The 22,622-nt window shown below is 41.5% G+C and overlaps 10 protein-coding genes across 10 annotated transcripts; all 10 read left to right on the plus strand.

Annotated features, from left to right (window-relative positions):
• Positions 1-138: 138 nt before the first annotated feature.
• Positions 139-1,029, plus strand: TM35_000171440 (uncharacterized protein; the record flags this gene model as incomplete). Its single annotated transcript, XM_029026223.1, has 1 exon — positions 139-1,029. The coding sequence occupies one exon, from the start codon at positions 139-141 to the stop codon at positions 1,027-1,029; it is 891 nt and encodes a 296-aa protein (XP_028882338.1).
• Positions 1,030-3,185: 2,156 nt separating this feature from the next.
• On the plus strand, positions 3,186-5,198 carry TM35_000171450 (flagellar associated protein; the record flags this gene model as incomplete). The annotated part of the gene is made up of 1 exon (XM_029026224.1): positions 3,186-5,198. The coding sequence occupies one exon, from the start codon at positions 3,186-3,188 to the stop codon at positions 5,196-5,198; it is 2,013 nt and encodes a 670-aa protein (XP_028882339.1).
• Positions 5,199-5,853: 655 nt separating this feature from the next.
• Positions 5,854-6,204, plus strand: TM35_000171460 (uncharacterized protein; the record flags this gene model as incomplete). Its single annotated transcript, XM_029026225.1, has 1 exon — positions 5,854-6,204. One exon carries the CDS (start codon positions 5,854-5,856, stop codon positions 6,202-6,204), a length of 351 nt encoding a protein of 116 aa, XP_028882340.1.
• A 413-nt stretch (positions 6,205-6,617) lies between these two features.
• TM35_000171470 (pre-rRNA-processing protein TSR3) lies at positions 6,618-7,463 on the plus strand (the record flags this gene model as incomplete). The annotated part of the gene is made up of 1 exon (XM_029026226.1): positions 6,618-7,463. The coding sequence occupies one exon, from the start codon at positions 6,618-6,620 to the stop codon at positions 7,461-7,463; it is 846 nt and encodes a 281-aa protein (XP_028882341.1).
• A 544-nt stretch (positions 7,464-8,007) lies between these two features.
• On the plus strand, positions 8,008-9,132 carry TM35_000171480 (uncharacterized protein; the record flags this gene model as incomplete). Its single annotated transcript, XM_029026227.1, has 1 exon — positions 8,008-9,132. One exon carries the CDS (start codon positions 8,008-8,010, stop codon positions 9,130-9,132), a length of 1,125 nt encoding a protein of 374 aa, XP_028882342.1.
• A 386-nt stretch (positions 9,133-9,518) lies between these two features.
• On the plus strand, positions 9,519-12,572 carry TM35_000171490 (UPF0505 protein C16orf62; the record flags this gene model as incomplete). The annotated part of the gene is made up of 1 exon (XM_029026228.1): positions 9,519-12,572. One exon carries the CDS (start codon positions 9,519-9,521, stop codon positions 12,570-12,572), a length of 3,054 nt encoding a protein of 1,017 aa, XP_028882343.1.
• A 541-nt stretch (positions 12,573-13,113) lies between these two features.
• On the plus strand, positions 13,114-13,932 carry TM35_000171500 (1-acyl-sn-glycerol-3-phosphate acyltransferase; the record flags this gene model as incomplete). The annotated part of the gene is made up of 1 exon (XM_029026229.1): positions 13,114-13,932. The coding sequence occupies one exon, from the start codon at positions 13,114-13,116 to the stop codon at positions 13,930-13,932; it is 819 nt and encodes a 272-aa protein (XP_028882344.1).
• Positions 13,933-14,601: 669 nt separating this feature from the next.
• Positions 14,602-16,200, plus strand: TM35_000171510 (uncharacterized protein; the record flags this gene model as incomplete). Its single annotated transcript, XM_029026230.1, has 1 exon — positions 14,602-16,200. The coding sequence occupies one exon, from the start codon at positions 14,602-14,604 to the stop codon at positions 16,198-16,200; it is 1,599 nt and encodes a 532-aa protein (XP_028882345.1).
• A 639-nt stretch (positions 16,201-16,839) lies between these two features.
• TM35_000171520 (putative heat shock protein-like protein) lies at positions 16,840-17,799 on the plus strand (the record flags this gene model as incomplete). Its single annotated transcript, XM_029026231.1, has 1 exon — positions 16,840-17,799. One exon carries the CDS (start codon positions 16,840-16,842, stop codon positions 17,797-17,799), a length of 960 nt encoding a protein of 319 aa, XP_028882346.1.
• A 731-nt stretch (positions 17,800-18,530) lies between these two features.
• Positions 18,531-21,947, plus strand: TM35_000171530 (uncharacterized protein; the record flags this gene model as incomplete). Its single annotated transcript, XM_029026232.1, has 1 exon — positions 18,531-21,947. The coding sequence occupies one exon, from the start codon at positions 18,531-18,533 to the stop codon at positions 21,945-21,947; it is 3,417 nt and encodes a 1,138-aa protein (XP_028882347.1).
• Between the last annotated feature and the right edge of the window lie 675 nt (positions 21,948-22,622).

A 22,622-nucleotide genomic window follows, 5' to 3' on the forward strand; every position in this document is an offset into this window, starting at 1 on the left:
AAAAAAAAAAAAAAAAAAAAAACAAGTGAACTAGACACGCACACATACAAATACCCTATACTGAAGTACAAATACCGCACCAATCCGAAGGGAGAATTAATAACCTCATCTAAAGAGTACGTTTAAGGAGGAATAAAAATGCGTCATTGTTTTTTCAGTTCCCGTGGTATAAATGCTTCATCTCTGCTTTTAATTTTATGTTTGCTGATTACAGGAGATGTATTATCTGTCTTCGCGGCCGACCCCAATGATCCCCGATTTCGTATTCATGAACCATCATATGCCTATTTGGATTGTTCTGCCTGTCTGGCCTTTGCGGAGTACTTGGGACGCCGTATGAACGCCTCACTTGAGCACGGCGGAAGTGGTGCCAGTTTTCTCACTACACACCGACTCAGCGAAACTAATAAACTCAAACGACAGGCGTATGCAACAAGTGAGTTGCGTGCGGTGGAGGTGCTTGAAAAGATCTGCAACGATGAGCTTGAGGAGAACTTTGTGCTACGACTTGACACAGATAAGCGAATCCGCGTGTATGAGTCGGAAAAGTCTGACCTTCCCTTTGCCCAGCACTACAGTACACAGGACTCTAAGGCACTGAAGGAAACAAGCAAAACAGCTGTACGCTCCTTCTGCACGCGTGTGATGGGCGAGGAGGAGGAAGCGATGATAGCGCTGGTGCGTGAGGAGCAGAATCTCACCAACGTGGAGTGGCGGCTCTGCGACGGCAGCACCGATGAGAACTCCACACGACCGGAGTCACTTGGCGAGTCAATAACATCAGTGTGTGTGGGCACAGAAGCTAGTATGAAGGCCGAGTTGGGCCGCATTCAACGCTATGAGAAGTGGCAGGAGGGATTCACCAAGCGGCGGGAGGAGGCCATTAGGAATAAGAGCAATAAAACTGAGGAACCAGTGGAGCTGAAGCCGGTGAACCACTCAGCAAACCCGGAACCATTCTTCAAGATGAGTGATTTGACCGGAGGAATAAGCGACGACGATGACGATGAGGAGGACATGGATTTGTAAGGATCGGTGTCTGATGTGTGGGATGACTTCCAGCGCTGTTTGCATACGAGTCTGCGGAGGAGGAACAAGATTTTTTTTTTTCTTTTGTAATCTTTTGGGTTGTGCGCCTCCTTTTTTCGTGACAGAGTATATCTTTCAGTTTCCTAATTTTCATGCAATATATATATATATATATATATATATATATACACTCAGCTGTGATAATATTTCGGTATTTCTGTGTTTCTGTGTGGGTGTGTTTCTGTGTCGCGTACGCTTTTTCTAACTTTTGCTAAAGTTTACTACAGACAGAGAATCCCAAAAGGCACAAACATAGATTTACAGAGACATCTTCGGTGCAGCATTTGATGTATTCATAAAGGACTGCATTTCTTTTTCATGAAGATGCTTTCTTTTTTTTTTTTTGCATTTCACAATTTATCTCTTTTTTAAATTCTTTTTTTCCTGGTTTATCACTTTCTCCTTATATTCTTTCTCACAGTCGCTGTGGTTTAGTCTTGATCCCCTTTTTTTTCTCCCTGTTTTCTTTGCATACTGTACAATTAATTTAACTTTATAGGTTTTAACAAGCCATTGTTATAAAAGAGGGAGTAGGTGCAAAAAACAATCGTTTTCGCACGTCTCCTTCGAGTGTTGGTTATTGGTACTTCGTATTTCTGAGGGAGATATTTATATCTATATTTTTATTTGTTTTTATCCTAGCAATACCGAATATGTCTGAGAGGGGAGTTCCTCCGGATGTTAGAATGCCAAAAAAGCGGGACCCACGTCTTCGCGGTATGCAGCTACCGCCACAGAAACAGTTCTTTGATTCTGCTGACTACGAAGTAAGAAAACAACAACAACAGCAGCAGCAGTCACAACATCAGAGACCACCACAGCAACCCCCACAATATCAACCACCAAGGCCACAACAACAACCTCCACAATATCAACCACCAAGGCCACAACAACAACCTCCACAATATCCACAAGTAAGACCACAAGAACAACCTCCACAATATCAACCGCCAAGACCACAGGAACAACCTCCACAATATCAACCACCAAGGCCACAAGAACAACCTCCACAATATCAACCGCCAAGGCCACAAGAACAACCTCCACAATATCAACCGCCAAGGCCACAAGAACAACCTCCACAATATCAACCGCCAAGGCCACAAGAACAACCTCCACAATATCAACCACCAAGGCCAAAGGAGCAACCCCCACAATATCAAGAACAATATCCGTATCAGCCGCCGCCGCAAGGATCGGATAATACAATTCGAAGACCAGGAAAGCTGATTTCACCACCCCCATGAGCAAATTGAAACTAAGAAAAGAAAAAAAAAATAGACCTTGTCGTGGTGAGAGGTAAAGCCTCTAGACGGAACACATGAAAAAAAAAAGTGAATATGCGAAAGGAAAGAAAAATAAGGAGAAAAAAGTTGGTAAACGTTTAGCTGGGTGATGTCCTCGTTACATTCTAGAAAATGATAAATGCACTCAGTCTATGTCTTTCTCATTTTTTAGAGTGTCTCTGTTGCTCTGGGGAAGGGGAGGAACAAAAAGAAAAAAAAACCAATTGGAAAGCCAAACGTCAATTTCTACTTCCGTTGAACTTAAAAAGCGGAACAGTTTCATACCCAATGGCGTATATAATATATTTTTGCGTAACTGTGTTTGTGTGTGTTATTGTACTGTAAATGGAGGATGAAACGGTAGACCATCAATGGGCGTTTATAGGACCCTTTTTCTTTTGGGTTCCTCGCTCTTTGGCGATGCAGTGTTTTCCATCGTCGTCTTTTTTTGTTTTTCTCTTTGCGTGTATTTAGTCATACGGGAAGTAGTCTGGTATGTCTTGAGTTCATCCCTTTTTTTTTAATTATTTTGAGGGAACGCAAACATTATTACCATTTCACTTTTTTTTTTTTTTCTTTCTCTTCTTGTTCAAATATTTTCTTATTCCTCTAAATACTGAAATATTACCATTCCCAAAATACTTTTATCTGTATCACTTTGATATACCCCCCCCCCTGTATTATGAGTCTACCTCCCACACTATATTAGTTTTTCACTTTTCTCTTCTTTTCTCTTTTTCTTCTCTCTTTTCTATCCTTCTGGGTTAAAACGGAGGGGTGATCACCACACGAACACCACCCACACGTGAGATGCCACGGGGGGCAAATCCCTTCAGGGAACCGGCCACCCCCGGCAACACCGACGGCACCGTCGCGGAGGATATTAAACGGGATGACGCTGCCATGGCAAGAGAGTGGGCCGCCGCAACACGGCTGAGTGAAACACAAAAAACAAATACACAGTCCATCGCACTTCATAATACAACATCTACAAACACCTCCGCACGACAAACCCGGGGTACACGCACTGTGGAGATAAAAGAAACACACAGTACAGAGGCATTCATTGCCAAAAAACGAGAAGTGGGGCTCATGCGACTAGCTCTCGCTAATAAGGAAGCAGAAAAACGTCACTTGGAAGAAGAAATGGACCGCGTAGAGAAGCGGCTTCGTCAACAGCAAGAGCAACTCGCAAGTACAGAAGAGAAATTTAATAATTTTCTCAAACATAGCAATTTGGAACAAGATGCTGCAGTGCGTCGTGCAGAAGTAGAGAGTAAGGCGAAACAAGAACGTCTTATTGATATTAAGAAACTCTCAGCTCAAATTGGGCACGTGGAGCAAGATATGCGCAAGACGGAGGCTCAACTGGAGTTATGCAAGGAATACAAAAGTTTTATGGACAGCCTTACTCCACCACAATGGTTTTATGATGTTTTGTGTGATCTTCGTGTGAAAGATGCTAATATGGTTATATTACGCGAGACAGAGGAAAAATATGCACAACGTGCACAAGAACTCTCAGATGCGGCAGCCATCCAAGCTGCCCGTCGTGCATCCCGTGTGCAGTTTTTCAGTTCTGTACGGGATAGGGCCAGCTTTCTTGAAAACGGCGCAGGTAATAAATCCAATGGAGACGAAGAAGAAGAAGAAATTCCATTGGAAACATTATTAGAACAATTGCAGCATACTCTCGAGGCAGAGGCACAGGAAAGACAAGAAAACGCAGCTGAGCGTATTAAGGAAGAAGTTTCAGCATTACCAGTAGAGAAAGTCCGCGCTATACTAGATAATGATTATCCACAGGAGCGAATTCCAATGTACTTTGCAGAACCAGACCAAATTTTAGACATATTTATTAATGTTGAGGAAGGAAATTTATTTCTTATACAGAACAGTCAAGAACTGGAGGAAGAACTTGAGCGTGTCGCAATGGAATATTTACGTGAACAAGAAGAAATGACAACTATGGTACGTCAACGACATGCACAAATGGAGTCATTGGCAACACGTATTAAAGAAGCGCAACAACGGCTAAGTCAACTTGAGGAACGGTTAGCTGATTTGGAAAGCAGTGATACCGCTGTTGCTGCTGCGGGTGATGGTTCAAGACGAACAAAAGGTTTATCAAGTCCAAGACAAAAAGACGAGGAAACTGTTATGAAACAGGAAGAACTAAAGAAACGTATTGAACTTGCAGTTGCGGAGATATTTAGCTGTATTAACCAACACCCTACCCCTGGTACCAGAGCCCATGGTGAGGAAGCTGAGGGAGCAGGCGATCAAGCGCATAGATTAAAAAAGTCAAAAGGGTCAACTACAGCGACGGGCAAAAAACCTCGACCCACATCACCATTGACTACTGGCAAAGGAAAAGGCAAAAAGAAGGAAATTAACCCATCCCCATCAGCGCTTGGAGGTGGTACGGGTGGTAATGTAGATCATGCAGACGATGATGCGGGTGCTAATATGGGACCTGTGGAGATGCTTACCATTATTGAAAACAAAGTTGATGAGTACCACCGGTATATCACTAATCCAGAGAATGGTGTAGAGGAGTCCCTCATTATGAGCGTTATTAAGGCACGTGATAAGGAAAGACGCCGAAAGGCACGTATGTTGCATTTGGCTAAACAATCATCAGAGCGAGAGGAACGTAATCAACGTGCTCTTGAGCGTTCGCAGGCCCCTGTGGTGAAACACCGTGGGAAACCTATTATGTGGCGCTCTCGACCACCTGTGGAAACAGTTAAAAATGCAGAGACAAAACACCGCTCGGTGGCCATGAAAGAAGCGGATGAGGATGAGGAATTCTTTCGATAATAATGATGATGATGATGATTATTATTATTATTATTATTATTATGGTAAAATGATACCATTCCTGTTATTCTTGATGATATTGATGATTATGCGTTGGTGATGAGGTGTCGGAAAAAGAAGAAGAACAAGTGACTGGCGTTTTTTTATTTGTCTTTTATTTTTGTATTCGAATCTCTTCACTGTACTCGGTATATCTTGCACTGATAGCTGAGAAAGGGAATGAATAAGAACAACAAGAGAAAAACGAAACAAGGCGGGGAAAAGAAAAAGATGATGAAAAAAGAATAAAAAAAAAGAAAGGGCAGAAAATATGCTCCTCTTTATATGTAGGTTTAGTCACTAGTTGTCTTTTTTTCATATGTGATTGAATCGTTGACGATGTAGAATAGAATATGTTGGGAGATTTTTTCTCTGAATGTTCGCTTTTGGTGTCTGTTTCTATATGTTTTCACGCATGCAGGGTTTGTCTTTGTTTTTTCTTTTTTTTAAAAATTATGATTCATGCTTTTTTTTGTTTTATTTTATTCATATTGCTCTTGCTTGATAAAGGAAACTATCTTTCTTCTTTGACTTGTTGGTTTTTCCACTTGGAAAGGAAGGAAATACAGACAAGAAATTGTTCTTCTCTTGATCACTGTTGTGGTAAATTAGTAACATGGCGAAGAAGCATCGAGTAAAGCGACAAAAGTACGTGGAGCACCTTCTCCAACTGGAAAAGGAAAGAGAAGCGTATTTGGAGAAGCGCATGCGGCCCAAACGTAGCCGAGAAGAACGTGTTGGAGAGGAACGCTTTGGTGAGGTTGAAGAGAATCTTATGTCAGGCGATAAGAAGCGAGGTCGCAAGGAGATGGCAAATGAAGAAGAAGTAAATCCGTCTCTGCCTACCACAGGAAAAGGTGGGGATACTAACATGTCTGTAAAGGTTGAGGAAAACGAGAGCACAGCAACGGCTGATATCTCAGTAGCAGGAGCAAAGACTGGTAAGCGAGTGAAGAGAAGGTATTAGTAAATTTTACCTCTTTAATATGCCTAGTGCTACTATTGCTATTTAAGCTACCTGGGTAGTATAGGTATATTAACACACAGAGGAAATACGATTAAATTTGGTTGATACATACCTTATAAGGGATGATTGTAATTTGAGTTAATCACCATGTTTCTTTTTTCTTTCTTTTCTTCTTTCACGTAAGGAGTTCACGCGAGAAGTGTTTCACACCCTTGTGCCTCATCATCTTCTACAACCAACTCCCTCTTCTCTCTTACTTTACATTTTTTTTTTAAAAATATTTATCCGTTTCCTTTTTTTCCCTTTTCTTGTGTACTGTATTCTATTCTCCTCCTTCCTTCTTTTTTCCTTTCCATTCCTTTCCTCATAGTTTCCCTCCCATATAATATATATATACTGTGGAGTGTTGAGTGATGGGAAAGCCCCGGGGGGATCATCGAGGCCCTGGCCGCTGCGGGGTTCCGCTGGCGATGTGGGACTTTGGGCAGTGCGACCCCAACGCCTGCTCCGGCCGCCGCCTCCACCGCCTGCGGGCCCTCCGCCTCCTCCAACTCCGCGAGCCCTTCCACGGCGTCGTCCTCACTCCAAACGCCTCGCAGGTCGTCTCTCCAGCGGACGCCGGCATCATCGCACAGTACGGCGCCGCTGTGGTGGACTGCTCGTGGAATCAGTTGGACGCCGTGCCGTGGACACGCATGCGGATGGGCGCCCCACGACTACTGCCGCTGCTCATCGCCGCAAATCCAGTGAACTACGGACGACCGTCAAAGCTCAACTGCGCCGAGGCACTCGCCGGAGCTCTAGCCATCGTAGGACGCATGGAGGATGCAAGAGTGGTGATGGCGCACTTTCCGTGGGGTGAGAGCTTCTTTGATGTTAATGCAGAGTTGTTGCGTGGGTACGTCACGTGTGCTGATGCGAATGAGGTGATTGCTTTTCAAGAACAATTCGTAGAGGCAGAGGTGCAAGCGAGTGCGGAACGTCGACAAATAGACTTTAATAACCTTGACCTTATGGATGTAGTCCCACTGAACGCAAAGCGAGGGAAACTAAGGAACCAGAAGGCATGGCAACAAGAATACGAGAGCAGTACTGAAGAAGAGGAAGAAGAAGAGGAGGAGGAGGAAGAAGAAGAAGAAGAGGAAGAAGAAGAAGAAAAACAAGCATGCGGTGATGATAGTGATGGTGAAAAGGTGGATGATACCGGGGTTGTGGAGGCGGAAAGGGTACAAAAGATAAAGGCTGATGATGGGGAATAATAGTAGGTGTTTTAAGCTCACATGATGAAGTATTTCTCACTCATGGTTTTTCTTTTTCTTTTTCAGTACATTTCTTATACTACTATCAGTTTTCACAAGAAGAAGAACGTCAATATCAACAACAGTGACAAAAAAAAAGAACGGGTAACTGAACTCAATAAAATAATAAACACAACGTACACGTGCATTAATTTACCGTTAGTTATGCGAATGGGCATTTTTGTATATTTTTTTTGTTCTTTTTTTTGAGTTTATCCCGTTTTTTTTTTTTCTTTCTTCCTTTCCCTTTTCGTATACTCTTGGACTGTATGTCATCTTTTTTCTTTTTTTTTCTCTCTCTCTCTTTTGCAAGATCTGTTGAAGTCACTTTTTTTCCGTGTACTCACTCTTTCGTGAGTCTAATTAGTGTAGACTCTGACATTAGAAGAGTCTCCGTCATTTTTTTATTTCTTTTTTCGGTGGTAGTGGAAGTGCAAGGGGAAGAGCGCAGAGATAATTATATATACATATAGATAGAGAGAAGCTTTAAATTTCGTGCGGTAGGATGGAGGACGATAGGGATACACCTGCTGATGCGAATAATCCACGATATACCAGCAGTTGTACACCTAGCGCAAGTGTCACGACAAGTGAGTGCGCTAGCGCCCCTGATATTTCACTCAAGTCTCTCTTTTGTGTTTCTCTAGGTGAACAATGGGAAGACGTATCTGTTGAGAAGCCACCCGAATATTCTGAGGATGTCGTTGGTTTACATACTTGTGGTGCCTTTCGTTACACAACAACTTCCGAGTCTGAAGTATTTGATAGTGTTGCAATAGATGATATCGATAAAAGGTGTGACAAATCAATGCATGCCAGCAACTGTAATACCCCTTCTTTAAGTGCTGTGCTTAGTGTATCATTACCGACCCAACGAAGCTCTAAAGATCTCCGTCATCGATTGCATAGACGTGGGTCTTTACATCATTTACATACCTCATCTCAAGCATCTGATAGAACTATGATTGATCATGGGTCATGTGTTGATGCTATGAATTTATTAACACCAGATCAAAAAGCCACGGCACGCAGAGATCTAGTGAAGGCATACCTTTCACGTTCTTCTGGTGGACGTCTTCGTCAAAGCTTGGGATCTGATAAACTTGGATTTAAATCACATTTTGCTCGACATGATGATAGAAGTAACATTAATGCCGAAAGTAGCAAAGGTGTTGCAGTAGGTTTTTCTAGTACTCGTTTTAGTTTCGTAGATTTTGATGATGGTCGTGGCGGTGGAGGAAGAGGTGTCGGTGTTGGTGGTGATAATGATACCAGGAATTCCTCCGCTGTGTGTCGTTCCCGTAGCTGCCCAGTGAAGTTTAATCATTTATTGACAACAACTAGCTCTAATGACAACCTTGCGCGAACAGTTTCGTATTTTCCACTGGAGTTACGTGATTCCTACCATACGAGTGTAAGACGGAGTAGAAATGCGGTGGTACCTATACGTCCCACTGATGATATGAACCAGTACCGGTTAGCCATTCAAAGTATAAAGAAAGGAAGGTATGGCCTTACTTTACGAGAGATCCTAGCAAACCAGGGTGTTGATGATGATGATGATGATGATGATGATGATGATGATGTTGTTGAGGAGGAGGATCAATGTTTAGAGAGTTTTGACTCATGAGTAGTTGAAAATAACCAGTATGTTTTTTTTTTTTTTTGTTGTTTCGTGTTGACTCTTCTCTCTCTATTCATATGAATGTACAACCTCTTTCTTATGTGATTTGTTTTTTTTTGTTTAAATGCAAAAGAAACAAAAGAATGAAAGAAAAATGTGTGATTGGGTTTTCTCCTTTTACAAAGGATATATGGCCTTTTTTTTTCCTTCTTTTTGGTAATATAAAAAATGGTGATAGTTTGATACTGATTATTGTGATTTTAATACTTAATTATTTTTCTTCTTTTTTCCTTTTTTTTTTTTACTTTTACTTTTCCAGGTGACCCACTGGATTGGTAAAAGAACGGGGAAAAATAAGATCTAGTGACGATCAAATCCATTATACTGCTGCCATGATATCTACAAGTCCATATACGATATTGCATCCACTTAGTGATGTGGCGGGGTTTCAGGCAATAAGTGCGGAAATTGAGCAGCAGCGAAAGAGACAACACCTCCACCGTCAATCTCAACAAGAAGAACAAGAAGAAGAAGAGGAAGTACAAAAGAAAGAAGAAAAAGAATACTGGACGGATGACTTTGATCAGACGATGATATCAGGTGTATTGAATACGAAGTATTCGTATAAACCAAAGGGACCCAGACGCGTACTTCATGGCGAGTCCGTACGCAAGGAGGTTCTTTCAACCTATTCTATCACTTATCCTATTCACTCGTTTATAGTGTTTGGCGAGGAAGAGGAGGAGAAAGAGCGGGATTCCGTTATTTTATCAGAGGAAACAAAAACACATGCACATGCAGAACGTTTATCAGCAGTTGGGCAGCCGGAACGTCATGCATCACAATCACAGTATCGTTTTCGCGATGAGTTTAATGAATCCCTGCAGAGTATGAATATCGCTAACAAGAGTGATGCTGGTGGAAGTGTTTCCCAGCAAAAACTCGTTACACTCGTAGAAAAACTTCATCATCATCTTAAGAACGCATGGTGTCGTGGGGAAAAGGTGCAAAGTCTTCGTATAGCCATTCAGGCGGCAAGATTACTTTCTAACATGACCTTACCCACTTGTTATCCATCTGTTTATGTGTTGGTGGCCCAAGTGTTAGACACCTTTGGGGATCTGGTCACTCGCCGGTTGCAGACCACAGCAGAGGAACATAGTGATATCGTGGCTACACTTCTTAAGAGGGGTATTAATGCTTCGGATGATTTGATTCCTTCTGAGACAGTAGAAATGTGCTACAATTGGTTTTTAAAGATAAACTCTATTCGTGAACTCATACCACGTATTTGTATTGAATTATCGCTACTAAAGTGTTTTCGATACATGACGAAAAAAACACGGGTTGTTTCAGAGACTGTTGTTAGGAGATTGGCAATGCAAATTCGTGGAATAGCTGATCCACTTGTAGCCGTACATCTTCGTTGGTATTTATCTGCTGCTGCGATGAAAGTTTTCAGTAAACCGGGATGGGCAACTGCCTCTAGTCTTGATCAAGCAGTATTGGATTCACTAGAGGCACTTGAGCATATTCCTGATGATTTCTTAGAAACCATTAAGACTCGAAATGATATTAGCCGTTTGGATTATTTAGATCTGTTTATACCATCCCTTCAATGGCAACTAGATGTTGTGGTTCGTTATGGGGATGCTGCAGTACTGGATCAACGGACTTTTCTTAAAAATGTGGTTCATATCATAGTGGAAGGACTTGGAAACCCATCATGTCTACTCATATGTGTATGGCGAGCTTTTCCTGTTGAGATGTTATTATCATGGTATAGTGTGGAAGATTTACTTTGCATGTCGTTACAGTCCACACCAACGCGTTTGGTTTCACAATTAAAACTGTTAGAAACACTGTGTTTATCATTAGCGCATGTGAAACACCTTCCTATCTCAAGAAGTGGCCGAATTAAGTTTTTGAATAAAATATGGGAATTGGTGGAAACGGAACGGTCCAAAATACAAGATAACGGAACAGAGGAGGAAAGTGTATCTATTGTAAAAGTCAATAATTTAACGGGTGAATTAATGGATCTTTGTGGTGCTTTAATTCAATTTAGCGCCGTACAGTTGGGGTTTAAACAAGTGAATGTTCTTCTTGGACTCGTTAGAGAAATTATTACTACGTCCTCTCATACCTTCACCAACCAGTCCTCAGAAGTAATATCAGAAAACCTTTTTCATATGCTTTTCTCTTTAATTATCTCTCTAAATCCAAACACTCTCCTTGAGTCTGAGCATTTCATATCATTACTACAAGAATCTAAAACTGTATTTCGACATCAGCTTACCGTTATTCTCCTTAAACGTATTATTAAAAATGAATCGGATCCTAATGCTTCACTGTGTATACTTTCTGCTGATAAAGTGCTTCAATTATGCAAAATACTTCACGATGATAGTTTACACGTAAGTTTATTGAGTGAGTCTCAGCAAGAGATGAAACTAGTAGAAAGAGTATTTCTACAAATACTAGATAAAACGTCTTCTTCTGAGGAGGCCCTTCGAATTATGTGTGAGGCACGTCATTTCCTACCACGATTTAACTCTATTTTTTCACTTTCCACTACTCGTGCACTTGCATTTGCTTATCAATACGCTTCTAATTTTTCACAAGAAAAACATCGAGGTGCTATAAAGGCCTTTTTAACCTTTTCTCTCGTTACTGTTCCAGCAGTAGTAGATATTGTTGAAAAACTTCACTTGAATGTTTTAATATCTGGTGTTGCGTTTCGTTGCGGTATGATTGTGATTGGTGAGGCGGCGTTGGAATTTGCTTTAGAGACACTGGAGTCATATCATTTAAACTCTTCTCTCTCAAACGATATTAATAATAAATCTGCAGAATCTGAGAAGGATCTCACAAATGCGGTTTTGTCTTTGTTACCGATTGGCATTGCGGCACCGGTAAAGAATGAACACCTTTATTGTGTGAAACGAGTGTTAGAGTGGTGTATCCAATATAATTGGATGCCTTTATCGGAATCATGTGCGCGTGTTTTCTTATCAGTGTTGCTACTTACCGTACGTGCATTTAAAGGTATATGGATTCCTTTTCCTCTTTGTCAAACAGAGAACTACAGCAAAGATCCTGTATATATGAATGCCTGTACAGAGTGCTGTAGAGAGGCGGTACAACAACTTTTAAACTGGTTTGAGAGATGTCGACATGTGAAGAGAATATCTTCGGATAAGGCAGAGAAACTAACGAGTATGGCCCTTGAAATATATGAAACGGTTGCTGTATTGGCTCTTTCTTCACAGTTGATGAATTTGTCTCTGGATTCACTGAGTGACATTGCGTGGCAAATGGCGAATGAATGGGGAGTTTTGAGTGCTTCATTAGATGTCTCCCATCATATTCTGCGAAGTGCGAGGTTTACACATAAAATGGGTGAGCTCGCAGCAAACAATGGATTGGTATCACATGATGAATAAAGCATTCTCTACCCCAACCTCACCCCACTAATTTTACTTTACTACTTTGATAGTATGTCTAAATGAAAGTGATTATCACTATCGTTACAATTTTTTTTTCCTTTTTTTTTTTGCTCTTAACCTTGCTTCTTGACTTTATGCATTTCGGTCTATCTTTATTATTTGAGTTTTTCTTGTTTTTTTTTTTTAAAAAAAAAGAGGAAAAAATATTTGAAGGATTTGTTTCTTCTTTGTGTATCTATCGTTTGTATTTTTTATTATATGACCTGTTTTTTTTTTTTTCGAATTTATTCGCATTCTGTAAATTACTTTTGTTAACTTTTGTTTTTATTAATAATAAAAATAAGGAAGGACGAAAGATTTCTTAAATTTTGCAATAACGTACAAGCTCCATTCAATAGCTCATACACAAAAGAAAGGGAGGTACGTTGTTTTCTAGCACTACACATATATATACATATTTGTATACATAATATATACAAATACACAAATATACGTCTTTTTTTTTGTTGTTTCCTTCGTAGAACTCCTTCTGCCACAAATGGGTTCTCCACTTATCATTCGACTTTTTGTCACGATATATGTAATTCTCTGCCTGGCGTTGAGTTGGATTCTTGCTTGGATTCTACAGGTGCTTTTGATGATTGTAACGTACCCTTTTAAGAGCCGTGCGTGGCAGCAAGACCAATGTGGGTATATCTTCCGCTACGTGAACTTTATCTCCACCGATGTGGTAAATCCATTCTGGAAGGTGAACATTCTCCGCCCAATGCCGGAGGTGCGTTCTCGCAAGTTGCTTGTGATGATGAACCACCTGAGCAGCGCGGACCCCTTCATTATGATCCGCGCGATTCTCCCGCACGACGCCTCGTGGGTGGCGAAGGACGATCTCTTCCGCGTCCCCTTCGGCGGCTGGTGCCTCCACAACGCCGACGACCTCAAGGTGTGTTTTAAGGACAAGCGGGCGGGCTTCGAGACGGTGAAGGGGACCGTCGGCGTGATGATGGAAGTCGCGCGGGCGAAACTCCGCCGCGGCCGCCGCCTCGCGATCTTCCCGGAGGGGATCCGCAACCGCAACCCCGCCGGCGGGCTGCTGCCCTTCCGCCTCGGCTTCTTCACCCTCGCCGTCGAGGAGGACGCGACGATCGTGCCGGTGGCGATCAGCGGGACGGAGAACTGCTGGCCGCGGGGCTCGCCTCTCATGGACCGGGCGGATGTGTACGTCTCCTGCGGCGACCCCATTGAGGCGGGGCAGTTTGAAACAGCCGAGCAGCTCAGGGATCGTGTGTGGGCCGCCATCACGGAGCTGCGAGAGAAACACCCAGACATAAAGGGACTGCAGGCCAAAAAGGAAGACTAGAGGTTTCTCTACGACAATACGTGTCGTGGGCACACACAGACACACACAAAAACGTACACATACACACGCACGCATATAATTGCATATATCTATGTATATGAGATTAGCTGTATTGGGTGTTAGCGAAGAAAAGGTACTTTTTTTTTCTTGACTTGTGATTATTTTGTAAGTTATTTAGGCTATTCTGCTTTTACGTCTTGCTTATTTTTTTTTTTCTTTCCTCTTTTAGAAGAAAGCGAAAAAGAAAAAGAACGTAGATGTGGACAAATTAAAGTTCATATATATATATATATAATGGTAGACGTGATTGTTAATAAAAGATGTGCGTAATTTACACACAACTCGTGTAAAATTTTTCCCTTGTAATTTTCTTTCTTTCTTCCATTGGTATTTATATTTGTTTATTTTTATGGGTTTGTATTCACTCTATTGTTTTGTTTTTTTTATTTCTTATTATGAATGCTTCACATGGTTTTCCTCAAGAGGTAGGCTGGTGTAGGAGAGTGGGTTTCTACAGTCTAATAAATTTGCAGGCACGGGCGCAAATATATATATATATATATATATTGTATATATAGTGAGAGAGTGAGGAAATAAAGAAAAATATAAGGAGTGTAATACTCTCTATCTCTCTCTCTGTTCTTTACCACTAGGTGTATTTGAGACAAGATGCAAGAAGCTATATCATCCTGGAGGGATGAAAGTGGGTATCTTTATGATGACGATAACCAGGATTCCTTTAACCTTGTTGTAGCCAATGGTAAGGAGGAGAGCGTTAATGCTGCAAAAAACAGCCCAGGAAAGCGCTCAGAAGTAGCTTTCCTCATGGATAAACTTGTTTCTGAACAGCAAAAAGTACAGGGATTGGAGGAACAGCTCTCATTCCTGAGGAAAGAGCTAGAAGAAGCACGATTTGGGTCTCATGGTATTTCTCGCGATATGACGTTCAATTCTTCCCAATCTATTTTTTCCGTGCATAATAATACCAAGAATTCCATTTCACAAGATGCATATATAAACGATCGCAGCTCCCGTAATTCATCAGCAGTACCAGTGGTACCACCAATATGGACATCAGGAGAATCAGAAGTGTTAAGAACGGTTTCATTACCTCAGTTACTTTCTAAACGAAATGAACTTCTTTCTTCTTTGCATATTCTTTCGGATGTTATTACACGGAAACGGTTAAGTTCTCTTAACATAGGTGGTGTAATGAATAGTGTGTCTCGAGAGAATGAAGCTGCAATTCAAGCTTCTATGCATCGTTTACTTGGAGAGGCATTTTATGTAAACTCTGTGAATGATATAAAAGAGCTACTTTCTGTTGCGTCAGGTGCAAGTGGACGAGAAATGGAAGTTTTTGATTCTTCTCTAAAAGTTATTGCTAGTCTAACTGAAGACGAAGATATACTGGATTCGTACGAAAATGTGCAAGAATTTATACTACACCCATCCTCTCGTTTCACACCTGAGTGGCGTGGTCAATATGCGTGGTCGATGAGGAGACTTCTTGTAGTCTTTGCAGTGCATTCACGCAAATCCCAATTACTGGAAACACGGCGTACACAACTAGAGAGAATCACACGACAGGAACTTGTTCATACAGCTTTACTTCGGGCCATGCAAGGACGTGATGTAATACCACCTAGTATTCATTGTCTCTCTCCTGAGGCGATGACCGTTATAAAAACAGCGAAAGGAGCAGAGACAGAAGCTGCGTTCGATAAACATACAGGAAATAGTAGTAAAGCGATTCTTCAAGATTTGGCATCTCCTGTACTGCGTCTGGGTCGCAACGCCACAACATCTCGACTGGAGAAGTTGCCATCACGTGCGCATGCCTCACAACCACGATCGGCGCGTAGTGCACAGTGTAGATGGAATCCACCACGTTCTAACAGCACCACTGCACTGAGACGCAATGAGTCTTCGCAAGCTATACGGCCCCCACGTGAATCTCTTGTTTCTACAAACACACAAAGACGACGCACAGCGACGACTTTGGGACTATCAAGTATATATACACATCCTCGTCCTCGTAATAATATATCACGTACATCACGTGCTTCAGTGTCTACGAGAGAAAACTCACATGGCACTACTTTTTCTCATATAATGTCCTCAACTGCTAGAGCGCATAGAGAGGCAACAGATTCGCCAATGATTGGTGTACCTGTTCAGTCGTCAATGTCTCCACGAGCCTATTCCGCTGCACGTGCCTCACCAATTCCGCGGCGCCGTTTGTACACGGATCCTTATGGGAGCTAGTGTGGAACAAATGGACACAAATACTTGCATAGACAAATACACTCATTCTCTGACTATATCTTTACCTATCTCTTTCTTTCTCTCTCTTTCTCTTGGAAGGGGAAGAGAGGTGTGTAAAAAAGGTTGGAGGGACCCAGAGACCTTCTTTTTTTCCCTCTTCTGAATTACTAAGCGTCTAACTAAGTGATTTCAGTAGGGAATCGTTTTTAATTAGAAAGAACAAAGACGGGTTGATCTGTTTGTTATTGTTAGTGTGTGTTTTTCCCTTAACTACTTTTTCTTTTATTATTGTGTTTTTCATGGTAAATGTATCTATGATCGTTATTATTATATTATTTTTATTTTTCCTCCGACGTTAACCCCTTTCCTTTTTTTTTTTTCCTGTTTTACTTTGTACATATCCTTCTGGGGTCTGTGCTGGTGAACACTTTTGTTCCGGATACAAACTTTGTAGCCGCTTTTGAAAGCAGCATTTATTTCTTTCTTTTGCTCTACTCGTTATATAGGAGCAATACCAGTAGGTGAGAGGAACAACACAGGCTCAAACAAAAAAAAAAAAAGGAAAAAAAGAAGGCGTATAGGGAGAAGGAAAAAAAAAAAAAAATTCAAATTGAGGACTCTTTTTTTTTCTGAGTTACCATGTCCAATCTGTATGATGTACTTGGTGTCCTTCACGAGGCGGATGATGACGCTATTGCGAAGGCGTACCGCCGACAGTCTATGGCTTTCAATCCGCAGTGCCATCCAGATCACCCCGACCCAAAGTCACTGGAGAAACAGTTCAAACACGTTTCACAAGCATACGTTGTGCTTTCCAATCCAAAGGCGCGTGGTATTTACGATTTATACGGAGAGGAAGGTGTACGGCATGGTGGCACAGGCCAACAGGGCATTCCTGGAGGTATTGATCTTGACGCCATTGACCCATATGCGGTCTTTCGTCAGTTCTTTGGTGTAGATAATCCATTTCAAGTGATTGGCAATATCAGTGGACTACGCAATAATCTTCATGAATTCTTCAGTACCACAGCGGTGATTCCCAAGACCCTTGCGAAGGTGCCATCGATTGAGGTGCAGTTGCCTATTACACTAGAAGATGTTTTCTACGGCGCCGTGCGTCGAGCCACGTGGGAGTCTCGCATTGTCCGTCAAGGACAAGAAACCGTTGTCCCGGAGTACTTTGATCTCCGCGTGCCGAAGGGTGCACATGCGGGCGATAAATTTATTGTGGATGGAAAGGGTGACTGGAAGGAGGGATTTGCGCGTGGTGATGTTGTGGTGACGCTGCAGCTGCTCCCGCATGATCGTTTCCGCCGCGAGGGAGATGACTTGGTAGTTGTGATTCCCATCACCCTCAGCGAGGCGCTCTGCGGAGTGACGCTCACAGTGAAGACTATGGAGGGAAGTGAAATCACGGTGCTTATTGATGAGATTGTGCATCCAAAGTACCGTCGCCGTGTGGCCGGACACGGACTCACACGCAGTGAAGATCCATCCAATCCAAGAGGGGATCTTATTGTGGAGTGTGACACGAAATTCCCTGGCTTTCTAACACTGGAGCAGAGATCAGAGTTACGACGTATATTGGACGCCCAGTGAGTTGTTAAGAAAGAAAAAAAAAAAAAAAAAACGTGTATATTCACTGGTTGGTGTTTCTTCCGTTTTATCCGTAAAACAATGTTTCTGGATTACCACAAATTTATAAGTGGGAGAAGGAGAAGAAGAAGGAATGCCTCTGTAGCAACAAGAACAACAAGTATAAAAAACACCAGTTGCAGCGTCATAAAGCCATAATGATTATTATCGTTATGGGCGCTCAGGAGTTTTTTAATTTGTTTTCTTTTTTTTTACGCGTCACCATGAAGTTTTCTGAATGTAATGGTGTTGTACAGCAGAAATGATGATGAAATGGATGGGAATCGTCCCCATCTTGTGTATGTACGCTTACATCCCCTCTCTTTTACCATGTAGAGACTAGAACACAAAGAAAGAAAAAAAAAAAAGAAGAAAAAGAAGGAACTTTGTGTTTTATTGTTTAATTTCTCTTCCTTTGCTACAATTTGACATTGTGTCTGTTTTTTTTTATATATTATATGTATGTATTGTATTATATTTTATACTTTTGATTTTTCTTGTTTTGCTATTCTTTTTTGTTTCTCTTCTTTCTTTCCTTTTCTTTTTTGGTTTGAGAAACTAGGGAGTGCATTATCTCGTAGCCTATTTTAGGGTCCCTTTTCCCGCACATTTAGAGTTTTATTGCTCTTTAATTCTATTCCTCCATTTCTTGCCCCCCGATTTCCTGTTTCACTAAGAGGTGACAGAAGAAAATAATGGCCTCTATTACTTCATTTAACTCCTTTTCTTCCTCTTCTTCTTCTGAAGAAGAGCACAGCAAGAAGTCCGAGAAGGAGCTGCAGCCACAGCCGCAGCCGGAGCCGGAGCCGACAAAGAAGGAGGCGGACGATACATACAGTGATGACTTTGAGGATAATGAAGAGCATAAAACCGCAAGCAGCAAGAACAGTATGTTCAGTAGTAGTACTAGTAGTGCTGGCAGTCATGGTCATCTTGATAGTACAAAAGCAGCAGAAGACAACAAGCCAATTGTCAGGAAGACCAGTGCTTCCAGTCAACAAAGCAATGAATTATTTGGCAAGAAAGAGAGTGCACATTCGATTTCCAAAAAGAGTGAGAGTGGATTAAGCAGCAGGAAAAACAGTGTACATTCAATTTCCAAAAAGAGTGAGAGTGGATTAATCGGCAAGAAAGACAGTGTACATTCAATTTCCAAAAAGAGTGAGAGTGGATTAATCGGCAAGAAAGACAGTGTACATTCAATTTCCAAAAAGAGTGAGAGTGGATTAATCGGCAAGAAAGAGAGTGCACATTCGATTTCCAAAAAGAGTGAGAGTGAATTAAGCAGCAGGAAAGACAGTGTACGTTCAATTTCCAAAAAGAGTGAGAATGAATTAAGCAGCAAGAAAGACAGTGTACGTTCAATTTCCAAAAAGAGTGAGAGTGAATTAAGCAGCAGGAAAGACAGTGTACATTCAATTTCCAAAAAGAGTGGGAGTGGATTAATCGGCAAGAAAGAGAGTGCACATTCGATTTCCAAAAAGAGTGAGAGTGAATTAAGCAGCAGGAAAGACAGTGTACATTCAATTTCCAAAAAGAGTGAGAGTGAATTAAGCAGCAAGAAAGACAGTGTACGTTCAATTTCCAAAAAGAGTGAGAGTGGATTAATCGGCAAGAAAGAGAGTGTACATTCGATTTCCAAAAAGAGTGAGAGTGGATTAAGCAGCAGGAAAAACAGTGTACATTCAATTTCCAAAAAGAGTGAGAGTGAATTAAGCAGCAAGAAAGACAGTGTACATTCAATTTCCAAAAGGAGTGAGACTGGATTAAGCAGTAAGAAAAGCAGTTCTTCTGCTAGCCTGATCGGCAGCAGGCACAGCAGCGTGAAAAAGGAACAGCCGGCTAAAGACAACACTGAAAAATTGAGTCATGTAGATAGTTCCTCTACACTTTCAAGTGTTTCAAGTGTTTCCAGGAAGTCTAGCTCGGCTGGTGTAACGACAGAGAATGTGATGAAAATGATTGATGAATCTGAAAAACGAAAGGCTTCTGCTAAACATAAACAATCAAAAGAAGAACAATCACAAGAAGAACAACAACAGCAACGAAAATCTGCCGCGGCTGCAGCACCCCATCCATCTATCCACGGAAAACTATCTCAACCAGCTGCCCCATCCCCTAAAAGTGAAGAGATGATTGTGAAAACAAGGGAAGAACTGGATGAATTGCTTTCAAAAAATGATGAACTCCGCATAAAACTATTGGACAGTGGACGTTCAGAAAGGTATTCAAACCGTTCAAGACGAGATGTGAATACCAGCAATGCCTCAAACTCACGTCGACAACAAAGGAAAGCCGTTCAAACTGTTACACAGTCGATCCGCAGGGAATACACACGACAAGAGCTTAAAGGTGATCGCGATTATCTGCTGGCTCAGCGCAATGATCTCCGAAAAAAAGTGGCGGCAAATAGACACCTGCATTCTTATTTTGCTCTTATTGAAGAATGCAATACCGATATCGCCAGTTTAACAGAGGAGAAGCGTGCACTATCATTGGTTATTCGCCAGAATGAGAAGGTATTGCTGCACTGTGAGGAGGATATGGATACAGAAAATGGATACAAAAGACTTAATGAGGAGATAAAGGCATATACAATTCTCACGCAGCGATCATTGGAGAAGGCACAACGTGATTTGAGTGAGACAATGAAGTTACGCCGTGATGCACAGCAGCGAGTACAGAAACTGGAGGAACAGTTGTCGAAAGCAGAAAATGAAGAGGGAGGGAAACATCATGATCGCACACAACATGATCACGAAATTCGTGCACTTCAGGAAGCGTTCATGCAAAAGTCACAACATGTTGCGCAACTTAAGAAGCATCTGCGTGAATTAAACCCACCATCCACCAGGAAGAGGCAAACTAACAGTACGGAAAGATATAAAGGCGGGAGAACCGAAAGGGAACGTCTTAATGAGAGGATACAACAAATGCGGGCTGAGATTGCGGTGCTGACTGCCAGATCCAACAGACGTATAAAGTCTAGAAGGGAAAGTACACACTCGGAGAAGAAGTCGGGCGATACTGAAATCTCCACAACGACAAGTGGCACTCTCACACCAGCCACAAGACGTCGCTCAAGTGCCTCCAAGAAGACATCAGACCCCAAAACACAAGCAGAACAACAACAACAACAACAACAACAACAAGAAGGATATGTTAATAAGAGCGATTCGGAGGAACCAGCAACAAGGAACCGATTGGCGCGTGCTTCCATCAGCACTGATCGGCGGTCGTCCAGCGCCCCCATTGGTTCTCGCAGCGGCTCTGTTGATGGATCCATGGAAGATCTCAAACGACGTCTGGAGGAAAGACGCCAGAAAAACAGTAACGCACAACAACAACAAGAAATACGTGCTGGACGTCGTGCATCGAATTCAACAGCGAAAAATTCTGCAAGGACACCCTCTCATTGTATATCTGCTGAAGAGGCGGAGCCCACTCTGGATAAGTCAGATGAACTGGATTTCTTGGATACCCCAGTCAACAATACAGCTACAGTAGAAGAACCAGTAACAACAACAACAGCACCACCACCAGCAGAAGAAGAAAATGTAGAAAAGAGTGAAAAGGAAAATGAAAGGGGCCAATCTCCCCCACCACCATGGTTTGATGAGGATGATGATGATGATAATCATACCAATAAGGATACGAACAAGGATATTGTTCCCGTTTCGACAGAGAAGACTACTGCAGAAAATGAGAACCACAATCTTGAATACCTTGATGATGATAACGATGTGGTAGAGGAAGAGATGGTTAATGAACATCACCAGAAGGAGGAAGAAGCTGAAGAAGAATATGTTTCTCACCCAGTTCATATGAGTGAGAAGGCCCCATCAGAAGCAGAAGCAGAAGCAAGTGCTAAAGCAGAAGAGCATGCAAAGTCTGACGCACACGGTGCAGCAGAATCACACCATGAAGAGGAAGTAGCAGAAGTGGAAGTTGAAGAAGAAATAGCTGCAGTGGATGAGATAGAAGAAGAAGTGAATGACTATACAGAGAAGACAGAGATTACTAGAACGGGTAATGACGAAACCCTTGCTCCTGCTAAAGAGGAAACACCAGCAGCACCAGCGGCTGAGCCCTCATGGCTCGACTTTGACTAATTGCTTTACATGTAGGAAAAAAAAAAAAAGAAAGAAAAAAAAAGAAAAAAAGATAATTTTTTCCTCAAGCGAAAAAAAAGAGGTAGAACTCTACATTACAAACGGGATGTATTGAGTCAACTCTGTTGTTTTTTTTTTCCTTCTTTTTTTCGTTTTTTGCTGTGTTTCATTTGTTTTATGAATCATCACTTTTCTGCATTTCTCTTCTCGTTTTAAATAAACAACAACAAGAACAACAGCAGTAACAACTAGAATCACTGTTTTTGTCTTGCAAAAATGTGTTTTTTTCCCGTTATGTTTCATTCTTTTTTTTTTTTTTACTAGAGTTTCTCATTTTTCCTGATGATCCCAGATGACATATCATCTTTTACTGATGTTTTTTTTTTTTGTTTTCCTTCAGTTTACTCTTTTTTCTTTAGTTCTTCCGATGTTGTAGCATTGCGTGTGTGCATTTCTTATGCTACATTACTGAAAAAATGAAAAAAAAGGTGAAAAAAGGCCTTTTCTGACCACATGCAATCCACACATGGTTGTTTTTTTTTATTTCTATGGTTGTTATTATCATTATTATTGTTCTTGTTCTTTATGCTCTCTGTCTCTATTCCCATGTAGACGCCTATGTTTTCTTTTATATATATATATATATATATATATATATATATATATATATATATA

Source organism: Trypanosoma theileri (assembly GCF_002087225.1).
Source record: "Trypanosoma theileri isolate Edinburgh chromosome Unknown TM35_Tth_17_V1, whole genome shotgun sequence".
In the NCBI taxonomy this organism is placed as follows: domain Eukaryota; phylum Euglenozoa; class Kinetoplastea; order Trypanosomatida; family Trypanosomatidae; genus Trypanosoma; species Trypanosoma theileri.